General features: G+C 43.6%; 1 protein-coding gene across 8 annotated transcripts in view; it reads right to left on the minus strand.

Annotated features, from left to right (window-relative positions):
- LOC133638801 (anthrax toxin receptor 2-like) overlaps positions 1-15,074 on the minus strand; it is a 53,730-nt gene that overhangs the window by 6,095 nt on the left and 32,561 nt on the right. For 7 of the 8 annotated variants that reach the window (XM_062031761.1, XM_062031765.1, XM_062031766.1 and 4 more), the window contains 3 exons: positions 12,098-12,193; positions 11,980-12,027; positions 11,280-11,375 (listed from right to left, as the gene is read on the minus strand). In XM_062031761.1, the coding sequence (XP_061887745.1) occupies positions 11,280-11,375; positions 11,980-12,027; positions 12,098-12,193 (240 nt within the window). The remainder of the gene's footprint in view (positions 1-11,279; positions 11,376-11,979; positions 12,028-12,097; positions 12,194-15,074) is intronic. The other variant, XM_062031764.1, reaches the window with a different exon arrangement.

A 15,074-nucleotide genomic window follows, 5' to 3' on the forward strand; every position in this document is an offset into this window, starting at 1 on the left:
TATTATTACACTTTATATTACCTTCTGACCCCAGCACACCTACAACTATGTTTCATATTATTACACTTTATATTACCTTCTGACCCCAGCACACCTACAACTATGTTTCATATTATTACACTTTATATTACCTTCTGACCCCAGCACACCTACAACTATGTTTCATATTATTACACTTCATTTACACCTTTTTTGTCCTGTCCAGCCACTCAGGAACATCATCATGTAGATGTACAGTAGATGTACAGTAGATGATCTACTGTACATCTACTGTACACATTGACTTTATACGAGAGAAGTGCGGGTGTTGCCTTATTAGACTTTATTAAATGTATTTATTATTAGACTTTATTAAATGTATTTATTATTAGACTTTATTAAATGTATTTATTCATTGTTTGGCGCAAGCGGAGCAGGAGGGAATAGAAGAGAAGAAGAGAGAGAGGGAATAGAAGAGAAGGAGAGAGAGGGAATAGAAGAGAAGAAGAGAGAGAGGGAATAGAAGAGAAGGAGAGAGAGGGAATAGAAGAGAAGAAGCGAGAGGGAATAGAAGAGAAGAAGAGAGAGAGGGAATAGAAGAGAAGAAGAGAGAGAGGGAATAGAAGAGAAGAAGAGAGAGAGGGAATAGAAGAGAAGAAGAGAGAGAGGGAATAGAAGAGAAGAAGAGAGAGAGGGAATAGAAGAGAAGAGAGAGAGGGAATAGAAGAGAAGAAGAGAGAGAGGGAATAGAAGAGAAGAAGAGAGAGAGGGAATAGAAGAGAAGGAGAGAGAGGGAATAGAAAAGAAGAAGAGAGAGGGAATAGAAGAGAAGGAGAGAGAGGGAATAGAAAAGAAGAAGAGAGAGGGAATAGAAGAGAAGGAGAGAGAGAGGGAATAGAAGAGAAGAAGAGAGAGAGGGAATAGAAGAGAGAGAGGGAATATAAGAGAAGAAGAGAGAGAGGGAATAGAAGAGAAGAAGAGAGAGAGGGAATAGAAGAGAAGGAGAGAGAGGGAATAGAAGAGAAGAAGAGAGAGGGAATAGAAGAGAAGAAGAGAGAGAGGGAATAGAAGAGAAGGAGAGAGAGAGGGAATAGAAGAGAAGAAGAGAGAGAGGGAATAGAAGAGAAGGAGAGAGAGAGAGGGAATAGAAGAGAAGAAGAGAGAGAGGGAATAGAAGAGAAGAAGAGAGAGAGGGAATAGAAGAGAAGGAGAGAGAGAGGGAATAGAAGAGAAGAAGCGAGAGGGAATAGAAGAGAAGAAGCGAGAGGGAATAGAAGAGAAGAAGCGAGAGGGAATAGAAGAGAAGGAGAGAGAGAGGGAATAGAAGAGAAGGAGAGAGAGGGAATAGAAAAGAAGAAGAGAGAGGGAATAGAAGAGAAGGAGAGAGAGGGAATAGAAAAGAAGAAGAGAGAGGGAATAGAAGAGAAGGAGAGAGAGAGGGAATAGAAGAGAAGAAGAGAGAGAGGGAATAGAAGAGAGAGAGGGAATAGAAGAGAAGAAGAGAGAGAGGGAATAGAAGAGAAGGAGAGAGAGGGAATAGAAGAGAAGAAGAGAGAGAGGGAATAGAAGAGAAGGAGAGAGAGGGAATAGAAGAGAAGAAGAGAGAGAGGGAATAGAAGAGAAGGAGAGAGAGAGAGGGAATAGAAGAGAAGAAGAGAGAGAGGGAATAGAAGAGAAGAAGAGAGAGAGGGAATAGAAGAGAAGGAGAGAGAGAGGGAATAGAAGAGAAGAAGCGAGAGGGAATAGAAGAGAAGAAGCGAGAGGGAATAGAAGAGAAGAAGAGAGAGAGGGAATAGAAGAGAAGAAGAGAGAGAGGGAATAGAAGAGAAGAAGAGAGAGAGGGAATAGAAGAGAAGAAGAGAGAGAGGGAATAGAAGAGAAGAAGAGAGAGAGGGAATAGAAGAGAAGAAGAGAGAGAGGGAATAGAAGAGAAGAAGAGAGAGAGGGAATAGAAGAGAAGAAGAGAGAGAGGGAATAGAAGAGAAGAAGAGAGAGAGGGAATAGAAGAGAAGAAGAGAGAGAGGGAATAGAAGAGAAGAAGAGAGAGAGGGATATACATACATATACATACAGCTCATCTCTAGGTAACAGTACAGTAGATTACTTTATCACTGACCTCAGCCTAGCGTCTCTCAGAGCGTTCACAGTCAGCCCGCTAACACCCCTGTCAGACCACAGCAAAACCACTGTATACCTGAACAGATCAACACCCAACCAGGAAGTACTAAAACCAAACAAACTACACACTATTAAAAAATGCTACAAATGGAAAGAAAGTAGTGTAGAAGAATTCCAAAATGCTATCCAGCAACAAAAGGTCCAGTCATGTTTAGACCAGTACCTGGAAAAGAACTTCCAATGCAACAGTGAAAGCGTAAACGGGGCGGTAGAAAGCCTCAATAATATATTTGACCTTACAGCCTCCCTATCCAACCTAAAGGCCTCAAATAGAAAAATGAGGAAGAATATTAATACCCACGACAAATGGTATGATAATGACTGTAAAAATCTCAGAAAAAATTTAAGAAACCTATCAAACCAAAAACACAGAGACCCAGACAACCAGAACACACGTCTCCAATACGGCGAAACCCTGAAACAGTATAAAAATACAGTCAGGAAAAAAAGGGACCAACATGTTAGAAACCAGCTACATGATATAGAGGAATCCATAAAAACAAACAACTTCTGGGAAAACTGGAACAAACTAAACAAACAAAAACATGAGGACCTACCCATCCAAAATGGAGATGTATGGGTAAACCACTTCTCCAATCTCTATAGCCCAATACAAAAAAATGAACAGCAAAAACACATACAACATAAACTACAAAGCCTAGAGTCAACAATAAAAAACTACCAGAACCCGCTAGACTCCCCAATTACTATACAAGAACTACAGGACAAAATAAAATCACTTAAAACCAAGAAGGCCTGCGGTGCTGATGGTATCCTAAATGAAATGATCAAATTCACAGACTCCAAATTCCAATTGGCTATACTAAAACTCTTCAACATTGTCCTTAGCTCTGGGATCTTCCCCAATATTTGGAACCAAGGACTAATAATACCGCTTCACAAAAGTGGAGACAAATTTGACCCCAATAATTACCGTGGGATCTGTGTCAACAGCAACCTCGGTAAAATCTTCTGTATGATCATCAACCACAGACTTGTAAATTTCCTTACAAACAATAATGCCCTGAGCAAATCACAAATAGGCTTCCTACCAAATCACCGTACAACAGACCACATTTTCACCCTCAGCACCCTAATTGACAACCAAATTAACAAAAACAAAAGCAAAATATACTCCTGCTTTGTTGACTTCCAAAAAGCATTCGACTCAATCTGGCACGAGGGTCTGCTATACAAATTGCTAGAAAGTGGCATCGGAGGGAAAACATATGACATCATAAAGTCAATGTACACCAACAACAAATGTGCAGTGAAGATTGGTGAAAAACATACAGACTTCTTTCCTCAAGGCCGTGGGGTTAGACAGGGATGCAGTTTGAGTCCAACCCTCTTCAACATATACATCAATGAATTGGCAAAAACATTGGAACAAGCTACATCACCTGGCATCCCCCTAGTAGACACAGAAGCCAAATGCCTACTGTTTGCAGACGATCTGGTGCTGCTGTCTCCAACAAAAGAAGGTCTACAACAGCACCTTGATCTTCTACACACATTTTCCAAGACCTGGGCATTGACAGTCAACCTAACCAAGACAAAAGTTATGATATTCCAAAAAAGACCCAGCCTCCATCACCACAAACACAAATTCCTCCTAGATACAACTGCCCTAGAATACACAAAAAACTATACCTATCTCGGCCTAAACATCAGTGCCACAGGGAATTTCAACCAAGCTGTGAACGACCTGAGAGATAAGGCAAGAAGGGCTTTCTACGCTATCAAAAGGAACATCAAACTAGACATTCCTATTCAAATCTGGCTCAAAATATTAGACTCCGTCATAGAACCCATTTCCCTGTACGGCTGCGAGGTCTGGGGCCCTCTTGCTAACCAAGATTTTGCAAAATGGGACAAACACCAAATCGAGACTCTGCATGCAGAATTTTGCAAATCCATTCTCCGCACCCAACGGAAAACACCAAATAATGCATGCAGAGCAGAATTAGGAAGATACCCACTAATAATCAAGATCCAAAAGAGAGCAGTCAAATTTTATAACCACTTAAAAGAAAGTGACCCAGACACGCTCCATAACAAAGCCCTCACCTACAGAGAGACCCTAGAGAGATGCCCGCTCAGCCAGCTGGTTCAGGGACTCTGCTCACAAACACAAGCAAAACCACCAGACAGAAACCACACTGGACTAAACCAAATTATAAGAAAACAAAAAGAAAACTATCTGACACATTGGAAAGAATCAACCCAAAACCAGAGCAAATTGGAATGCTATTTGGCCCTACACAGAGAATACACATTGGCAGAATACCTGAGCACTGTGACCGATCCAAAACTAAGGAGATCCTTGACTATGTACAGACTCAGTGAGCACAGCCTAGCCATCGAGAAAGGCCGCCATAGGCAGACCTGGCTCCCAAGAGAAGACAGACTGTGCAACCAATGCACACAGGGTGCGGTAGAAACTGAACTGCACTTCCTAACAACCTGCCCACTGTACCAAGACATCAGAGACATATACTTCCCACAAATGGCAAATACCCAAAGAGAGTTTGAAAACATGACAATTAACGACAAACTCCCATACCTACTGGGGGAAGTAAAGCAATGTGCAAACACAGCAGCAAGATTCGTGAGCCGTTGCGACAAGAAAAGGACATCCAATGGAATATAACCACCATAAAGACTATTCCTGCACTATTTGTACTATACGGACATCTGTACATAGATCTACCCACAAACAGAGCATATACGTTCAAATACACTTGGAAAACTGCTGCTATTTTTAAGCCATCTTTACTTGAATGTATACATATATGCATCTTTATTTAAACGTTTTGCACAACTCTATAGTTTATCTTATTTTATTACTATAATGTTATATTTTAATTAGTCTTAACATTTTTAAAGTTGCAATGTGACACAGCTCTGTTCACACAGCTCTTTAGTATAGTAGACCTATATTTTAATTGTACATAGTTTTAATTTCAATTTCAATAGGTGCTTAAGTTTGATACATTTTAATTGTTTTGATCCTTACTTGAATGTATACATATGCATCTTTATTTAAATGTTTTGCACAACTCTATAGTTTACCTTATTTTATTACTTTTTATTATTATAATCTTATATTTTAAATTAGTCTTAACATTTTTTAAAGCTGTAATGTGACACAGCTCTGTTCACACACATCTTTAGTATAGTAGACCTATATTTTAATTGCACATACTTTTAATTTCAATAGGTGCTTAAGTTTGATACATTTTAATTGTTTTGATTGATTGTTTTAATGCTGGCTTTGGCAATGTAAACGTTTGTTTCCCATGTCAATAAAGCCCCTTTGAATTGAATTGAATTGAGAGTGAATAGAAGAGAAGAAGAGAGAGAGGGAATAGAAGAGAAGGAGAGAGAGGGAATAGAAAAGAAGAAGAGAGAGGGAATAGAAGAGAAGGAGAGAGAGGGAATAGAAAAGAAGAAGAGAGAGGGAATAGAAGAGAAGGAGAGAGAGAGGGAATAGAAGAGAAGAAGAGAGAGAGGGAATAGAAGAGAGAGAGGGAATATAAGAGAAGAAGAGAGAGAGGGAATAGAAGAGAAGAAGAGAGAGAGGGAATAGAAGAGAAGGAGAGAGAGGGAATAGAAGAGAAGAAGAGAGAGGGAATAGAAGAGAAGAAGAGAGAGAGGGAATAGAAGAGAAGGAGAGAGAGAGGGAATAGAAGAGAAGAAGAGAGAGAGGGAATAGAAGAGAAGGAGAGAGAGAGAGGGAATAGAAGAGAAGAAGAGAGAGAGGGAATAGAAGAGAAGAAGAGAGAGAGGGAATAGAAGAGAAGAAGAGAGAGAGGGAATAGAAGAGAAGAAGCGAGAGGGAATAGAAGAGAAGAAGCGAGAGGGAATAGAAGAGAAGAAGCGAGAGGGAATAGAAGAGAAGGAGAGAGAGAGGGAATAGAAGAGAAGGAGAGAGAGGGAATAGAAAAGAAGAAGAGAGAGGGAATAGAAGAGAAGGAGAGAGAGGGAATAGAAAAGAAGAAGAGAGAGGGAATAGAAGAGAAGGAGAGAGAGAGGGAATAGAAGAGAAGAAGAGAGAGAGGGAATAGAAGAGAGAGAGGGAATAGAAGAGAAGAAGAGAGAGAGGGAATAGAAGAGAAGAAGAGAGAGAGGGAATAGAAGAGAAGAAGAGAGAGAGGGAATAGAAGAGAAGGAGAGAGAGGGAATAGAAGAGAAGAAGAGAGAGAGGGAATAGAAGAGAAGAAGAGAGAGAGGGAATAGAAGAGAAGAAGAGAGAGAGGGAATAGAAGAGAAGAAGAGAGAGAGGGAATAGAAGAGAAGAAGAGAGAGAGGGAATAGAAGAGAAGAAGAGAGAGAGGGAATAGAAGAGAAGAAGAGAGAGAGGGAATAGAAGAGAAGAAGAGAGAGAGGGAATAGAAGAGAAGGAGAGAGAGGGAATAGAAGAGAAGAAGAGAGAGAGGGAATAGAAGAGAAGAAGAGAGAGAGGGAATAGAAGAGAAGAAGAGAGAGAGGGAATAGAAGAGAAGGAGAGAGAGGGAATAGAAAAGAAGAAGAGAGAGGGAATAGAAGAGAAGGAGAGAGAGGGAATAGAAAAGAAGAAGAGAGAGGGAATAGAAGAGAAGGAGAGAGAGAGGGAATAGAAGAGAAGAAGAGAGAGAGGGAATAGAAGAGAGAGAGGGAATATAAGAGAAGAAGAGAGAGAGGGAATAGAAGAGAAGAAGAGAGAGAGGGAATAGAAGAGAAGGAGAGAGAGGGAATAGAAGAGAAGAAGAGAGAGGGAATAGAAGAGAAGAAGAGAGAGAGGGAATAGAAGAGAAGGAGAGAGAGAGGGAATAGAAGAGAAGAAGCGAGAGGGAATAGAAGAGAAGAAGCGAGAGGGAATAGAAGAGAAGAAGCGAGAGGGAATAGAAGAGAAGGAGAGAGAGAGGGAATAGAAGAGAAGGAGAAAGAGGGAATAGAAAAGAAGAAGAGAGAGGGAATAGAAGAGAAGGAGAGAGAGGGAATAGAAAAGAAGAAGAGAGAGGGAATAGAAGAGAAGGAGAGAGAGAGGGAATAGAAGAGAAGAAGAGAGAGGGAATAGAAGAGAAGAAGAGAGAGAGGGAATAGAAGAGAAGGAGAGAGAGAGGGAATAGAAGAGAAGAAGAGAGAGAGGGAATAGAAGAGAAGGAGAGAGAGAGAGGGAATAGAAGAGAAGAAGAGAGAGAGGGAATAGAAGAGAAGGAGAGAGAGAGGGAATAGAAGAGAAGAAGCGAGAGGGAATAGAAGAGAAGAAGCGAGAGGGAATAGAAGAGAAGGAGAGAGAGAGGGAATAGAAGAGAAGGAGAGAGAGGGAATAGAAAAGAAGAAGAGAGAGGGAATAGAAGAGAAGGAGAGAGAGGGAATAGAAAAGAAGAAGAGAGAGGGAATAGAAGAGAAGGAGAGAGAGAGGGAATAGAAGAGAAGAAGAGAGAGAGGGAATAGAAGAGAGAGAGGGAATAGAAGAGAAGGAGAGAGAGGGAATAGAAGAGAAGAAGAGAGAGAGGGAATAGAAGAGAAGGAGAGAGAGGGAATAGAAGAGAAGAAGAGAGAGAGGGAATAGAAGAGAAGAAGAGAGAGAGGGAATAGAAGAGAAGAAGAGAGAGAGGGAATAGAAGAGAAGAAGAGAGAGAGGGAATAGAAGAGAAGAAGAGAGAGAGGGAATAGAAGAGAAGAAGAGAGAGAGGGAATAGAAGAGAAGAAGAGAGAGAGGGAATAGAAGAGAAGAAGAGAGAGAGGGAATAGAAGAGAAGAAGAGAGAGAGGGAATAGAAGAGAAGGAGAGAGAGGGAATAGAAGAGAAGAAGAGAGAGAGGGAATAGAAGAGAAGAAGAGAGAGAGGGAATAGAAGAGAAGAAGAGAGAGAGGGAATAGAAGAGAAGAAGAGAGAGAGGGAATAGAAGAGAAGAAGAGAGAGAGGGAATAGAAGAGAAGAAGAGAGAGAGGGAATAGAAGAGAAGAAGAGAGAGAGGGAATAGAAGAGAAGAAGAGAGAGAGGGAATAGAAGAGAAGAAGAGAGAGAGGGAATAGAAGAGAAGGAGAGAGAGGGAATAGAAGAGAAGAAGAGAGAGAGGGAATAGAAGAGAAGAAGAGAGAGAGGGAATAGAAGAGAAGAAGAGAGAGAGGGAATAGAAGAGAAGAAGAGAGAGAGGGACACTATATTGGCAAAAGTATTTGGCCACTTGCCTTGACTCACATTTGAACTTGAAGTGCCATACCATTCCTAACCCATAGGGGTCAATATGACCTTTTGCAGCTATTACAGCTTCAACTCTTCTGGGAAGGCTGTCCACAAGGTTGCAGAGTGTGTTTATATCTTCTGGGAAGGCTGTCCACAAGGTTGCAGAGTGTGTTTATATCTTCTGGGAAGGCTGTCCACAAGGTTGCAGAGTGTGTTTATAGCAATTTTCCAGCATTCTTCCAAAAGTGCATTGGTGAGGTCACACACTGATGTTGGTGGAGAAGGCCTGGCTCTCAGTCTCCGCTCTAATTCATCCCAAAGGTGTTCTATCGGGCTCAGGTCAGGACTCTGTGCAGGCCAGTCAAGTTAATCCACACCAGACTCTGTCATCCATGTCTTTATGGACCTTGCTTTGTGCACGGGTGCACAGTCATGTTGGAAGAGGAAGGGGCCCGCTACAAACTGTTCCCACAAAGTTGGGAGCATGGAATTGTCTAAAATGTTTTGGTATCCTGGAGCATTCAAAGTTCCTTTCACAGGAACTAAGGGGCCAAGCCTGACTCCTGAAAAACAACCCCACACCATAATTCCTCCTCCACCAAATTTCCCACTTGGCAAAATGCAGTTTGAAATGTAGCGTTGTCCTGGCAACCTCCAAAGCCAGACTGGTCCATCAGATGTAAAAGTGTGATTCATCAGTCCAGAGAAGGCTGCTCTAGAGTCCAGTGGTGATGTCCTTTACACCACTGCATGCCACGCTTTGCATTGGACTTGCTGATGTATGGCTTAGATGCAGCTGCTCGGCCATGGAAACGCATTCCATGAAGCTTTCTGCGTACTGTGCGTGGGCTAATTGGAAGGCCAGATGACGTTTGGAGCTGTGTACAGTGTGTAGCAACTGACTGCAGGAAGTCGGCGACCTCTTTGCACTATGCACTTCTTTGCACTATGCACTTCTTTGCACTATGCACTTCTTTGCACTATGCACTTCTTTGCACTATGCACTTCAACATCCGCTGACCTCTCTCTGTCACTTTACCTGGCCTACCACTTGGTGGCTGAGTTGCTGTTGTTCCCAAACTCTTCACTTTTCTTATAATAAAGCCCACAGTTGACTTTGGAATATTTAGGAGCGGGGAAATTTCACAACTGGATTTGTTGTACAGGTGGCATCCTGTGACAGTTCTATGCTGGAAATCACTGAGAGCGGCCCATTCTTTCACAAATGTTTATAGAAACAGTCTCCATGCCTAAGTGCTTGATTTGATACACCCGTGATTAGTGATTAGGACACCTGATTCTCATCATTTGGATGGCTGGCCAAATACTTTTGGCAATATAGTGTATTTGTCTCCCAGTGCGTGAGGCAGCCAAAGTACGGCCTCAGCCACCCAGAAAGCCCAAGCCAAAAAATCAGTTGTGGTGTCCAGGAAACAGGGTACCACCGGCCCTACGCACAAAAGGCCAGCAAGTGAGAGGACCCTGGGCAGGCCAGCGGAAGGCCGAAGAGAGCCGCGCCCTGCCGAGGACAAGGCACGGGAGAAGCAGGAGACAGCCAGTCCCCATGACAGCGAGAGACCATACCCCACATGGCAGAAAGATGGGACGACTTGCCCCAAGGGACCCAGAGACTCCCCGCAGCCTGACGGGAAGACCACCCCACCCCACAAACAACCCGGGCCCCCACGAGCCCAACCCCCCCCCCCCCCCAGGAGAGCGTGGTGGGGCCCGCCCTGATCCGCCTCAGTCAAGTCGGTCACAGCAGGAATACCCAGCACAGGGCCCCGGGAACCACTCGCCCCACATGCAGGGACCACAACCATAGAGATGGAACAATCAGCAACAGAACATTCCCTTGAGGGAAGGGGGAAAAAGCAGCATGCCACGCCACAAACCCAGGCGCCACGCCACAAACCCAGGCGCCACGCCACACACCCAGGCGCCACGCCACACACCCAGGCGCCACGCCACGCCACACACCCAGGCGCCACGCCACACACCCAGGCGCCACGCCACACACCTAGGCGCCACACCACGCCACGCACCCAGGCGCCACGCCACACCACACACCCGGGCGCCACGCCACACCACACACCCGGGCGCCACGCCACACACCCAGGCGCCACGCCATGCACCAAGGCGCCACGCCACACACTCAGGCGCCACGCCACACACCCAGGCGCCACGCCACACCACACACCCAGGTGCCACGCCACACACCCAGGCGCCACGCCACGCCACACACCCAGGCGCCACGCCACACACCTAGGCGCCACGCCACACCACGCCACGCCACACACCCAGGCGCCACACCACACACCCGGGCGCCACGCCACACACCCAGGCGCCACGCCATGCACCAAGGCGCCACGCCACACACTCAGGCGCCACGCCACACCACACACCCAGGCGCCACGCCACGCCACACACCCAGGCGCCACGCCACACACCCAGGCGCCACGCCACACACCCAGGCGCCACGCCACGCCACACACCCAGGCGCCACGCCACACACCCAGGCGCCACGCCACGCCACACACCCAGGCGCCACGCCACGCCACACACCCAGGCGCCACGCCACGCCACACACCCAGGCGCCACGCCATGCACCAAGGCGCCACGCCACACACCCAGGCGCCACGCCACACCACACACCCAGGCGCCACGCCATGCACCAAGGCGCCACGCCACACACCCAGGCGCCACGCCACACCACACACCCAGGCGCCACGCCACGCCACACACCCAGGCGCCACGCCATGCACCAAGGCGCCACGCCACACACCCAGGCGCCACGCCACACCACACACCCAGGCGCCACGCCACGCCACACACCCAGGCGCCACGCCACGCCACACACCACGCCACGCCACACACCCAGGTGCCACAGTCTGCACGCCGCAACAAGAGCCAGCAGGGGTGGCATGATATGGATCTTCAATCACCTCCATGCGTTTGATTCCACCAGGACCTCTGCCTCCATAATAAGACGCATCCACTGTAGGCCATTTGTGTTTGGGGGAATCATCTTCTTCTTGCTCCTTAACAACAACAACAACAACATGTGTTACTACTGCATATCTTCAAACATTTACTCTTTTGTCTTCATGCTGTTAGTTTTAATATTTCATCTCTACATGGCATCTAAATCAAGGGAATAAGCGGTAAAAAATGGATGGATGGATGGATCTAAATCAGAGAATACCTTTTCAGGTGATTCAAGTTGCAGTCCCAGTAAAAGCCAGGAGATGGCAATGTTGCTTTGTTTGATTTACAGGCGTCACTATTTTTGCAGTACCAGTAAAGGCCGCTAGATGGCAATGTTACTGTTAGTTGGATTTACAGGCGCCATTACAGTGCAATTGTTACACAATTTGACAAATAAATGCCTTTAGACAAGTTGAAATGATTAACTAGTCACTCGATATCAGTTACACCTACTGTGGTCTACAGAAGTTTTATGTTTGTACTTACAGCTTAATGTTATGTGCTAGACATTTCTATACTAAATGTACGTGTACATGTACTAAATGTACTAAATGTACTAGACATTTGTATACTAAATGAACTCATGTGCATTTCTTTTATTGAAGTTTGTGTCACGCACTCAACAACAAATCAACAACTGGTTTATATTGGACTCACAGGAGGAGGAGGAGGAGGAGCACGAGCGGGTGGAGGGTCTCTGATCACCTGCAATGAGAGAAGAAATAATTCAGTGTTTCATTGAGTTTCCCGCTCATGTTTCCTACTTTGAACTCACCACAGTGCAGCAAAGAGGCCAAAACCACCAAAGTAAAGCAAGAAGCAGCAAGCTGAGAAGAACCAACAGCAACCACAACACCCAACTCCCATCTGACTGTGACAAAGATGAAGATGTCATTGTGTTAGCATCTTTCAAAATGTGTGTAGCACAACACCCAACTCCCATCTGACTGTGACAAAGATGAAGATGTCATTGTGTTAGCATCTTTCAAAATGTGTGTAGCACAACACCCAACTCCCATCTGACTGTGACAAAGATGAAGATGTCATTGTGTTAGCATCTTTCAAAATGTGTGTAGCACAACACCCAACTCCCATCTGACTGTGACAAAGATGAAGATGTCATTGTGTTAGCATCTTTCAAAATGTGTGTAGCACAACACCCAACTCCCATCTGACTGTGACAAAGATGAAGATGTCATTGTGTTAGCATCTTTCAAAATGTGTGTAGCACAACACCCAACTCCCATCTGACTGACAAAAGTGAAGATGTCATTGTGTTAGCATCTTTCAAAATGTGTGTAGCACAACACCCAACTCCCATCTGACTGTGACAAAGATGAAGATGTCATTGTGTTAGCATCTTTCAAAATGTGTGTAGCACAACACCCAACTCCCATCTGACTGTGACAAAGGTGAAGATGTCATTGTGTTAGCATCTTTCAAAATGTGTGTAGCACAACACCCAACTCCCATCTGACTGTGACAAAGATGAAGATGTCATTGTGTTAGCATCTTTCAAAATGTGTGTAGCACAACACCCAACTCCCATCTGACTGTGACAAAGATGAAGATGTCATTGTGTTAGCATCTTTCAAAATGTGTGTAGCACAACACCCAACTCCCATCTGACTGTGACAAAGATGAAGATGTCATTGTGTTAGCATCTTTCAAAATGTGTGTAGCACAACACCCAACTCCCATCTGACTGTGACAAAGATGAAGATGTCATTGTGTTAGCATCTTTCAAAATGTGTGTAGCACAACACCCAACTCCCATCTGACTGTGACAAAGATGAAGATGTCATTGTGTTAGCATCTTTCAAAATGTGTGTAGCACAACACCCAACTCCCATCTGACTGACAAAAGTGAAGATGTCATTGTGTTAGCATCTTTCAAAATGTGTGTAGCACAACACCCAACTCCCATCTGACTGTGACAAAGATGAAGATGTCATTGTGTTAGCATCTTTCAAAATGTGTGTAGCACAACACCCAACTCCCATCTGACTGTGACAAAGGTGAAGATGTCATTGTGTTAGCATCTTTCAAAATGTGTGTAGCACAACACCCAACTCCCATCTGACTGTGACAAAGATGAAGATGTCATTGTGTTAGCATCTTTCAAAATGTGTGTAGCACAACACCCAACTCCCATCTGACTGTGACAAAGATGAAGATGTCATTGTGTTAGCATCTTTCAAAATGTGTGTAGCACAACACCCAACTCCCATCTGACTGTGACAAAGATGAAGATGTCATTGTGTTAGCATCTTTCAAAATGTGTGTAGCACAACACCCAACTCCCATCTGACTGTGACAAAGATGAAGATGTCATTGTGTTAGCATCTTTTAAAATGTGTGTAGCACAACACAAGCCAACATATTTTGTGCAATGAATGAAAAAATGGATGCAAGACCAAGTGGGACAAAATTAAATAAGTAAATAAATCTTTAAATAATTACTTAAATATGTCATTGATTCATTATAATTGGAATACATTCATAAACTTGTTTTTAAATGTGTCATTGATGTATTTATTGTAAAAGTGCATATCATTACTTTATCAATATTTGACTATTTCAACATTTAATTCATTATTTAAATTATCTAATAATTGAATCAATTATTTCCTGGACATAAATCTGTTATGTAAAGTGTCAATAATTTATTTAATGTAAAATTGCATTTCATTATTTATTTCGTTATTTTATTATTTAATAATTTATTCAATTATTGAGTTCAATATTTCATGATGAATGAATTATTCCATGATGTATTGAATTATTTCACTATTTGATTGATTATTATTTATTTATTTAATGGTTCATGAACCAGTGCTTCATAAATGTTATTTTATCTGTCAAACTCAGTCATCAAAGTCATTGAAATAATCAATTAAATATTGAAATAATTAATTAAATGTACTTTTACTGTAAATAAACTGACACTTTTACGTATGCATTTAATTCCAGTGTATAATTTGTAATAACACTGTGGAGGGAGAGTGTGATCAGCGCGCCTGCAGGAGCAAAGGTCACCGCCGCTGTCGATGGTGTTGAGGGCGGAGCACCGTCGGATAGGGGCGGGGCATGTGCTGACGGCGAGACACAGGTGGCAGGTGATTAGATTTCACAGGTGGTACGTGGTAATCTAATCATCTCATGTCTTTAACGGTGAGCAGCCGGGAGCAGAGAGAGAGAGAGGATACGGGCGTGACTGAAAGGTGACGTTCTACTGGAGAGAAAGACTTTGTTGCATTAAAACTTTGTTAAACCGGCACGCTTGGCTCTTGTGAAGTGTCTGTCAGTGGGACCGCTAGGAAGCCACTTCCACAAACACATTTATGTCAAATGATTTAAAGATGTATTTCTTTCAGTTTTGACCCTGATTTGGAGATAAATGGAATAATTGACGTGCATTGTTCAAACTGAGCTAAACCATGACAAGGAATTAGGAATAACATTGACAGCATGTACTGCACTTCTACTTACGAGCAACAAGTCAAAAACGTCAATGTAAGATGAGAAAAATCAATCAAATAAACAGTTGAAAGTAGATGTAAAAAGACATGTCCTGTATCAAATGTCCTGTATAAAATGTCCTGTATAACATGTCCTGTATAAAATGTCCTGTATCAAATGTCCTGTATAACATGTCCTGTATAACATGTCCTGTATAACATGTCCTGTATCAAATGTCCTGTATAACATGTCCTGTATAACATGTCCTGTATAACATGTCCTGTATAAAA

This window comes from Entelurus aequoreus, linkage group LG21, assembly GCF_033978785.1.
Source record: "Entelurus aequoreus isolate RoL-2023_Sb linkage group LG21, RoL_Eaeq_v1.1, whole genome shotgun sequence".
Classification (NCBI taxonomy): domain Eukaryota; kingdom Metazoa; phylum Chordata; class Actinopteri; order Syngnathiformes; family Syngnathidae; genus Entelurus; species Entelurus aequoreus.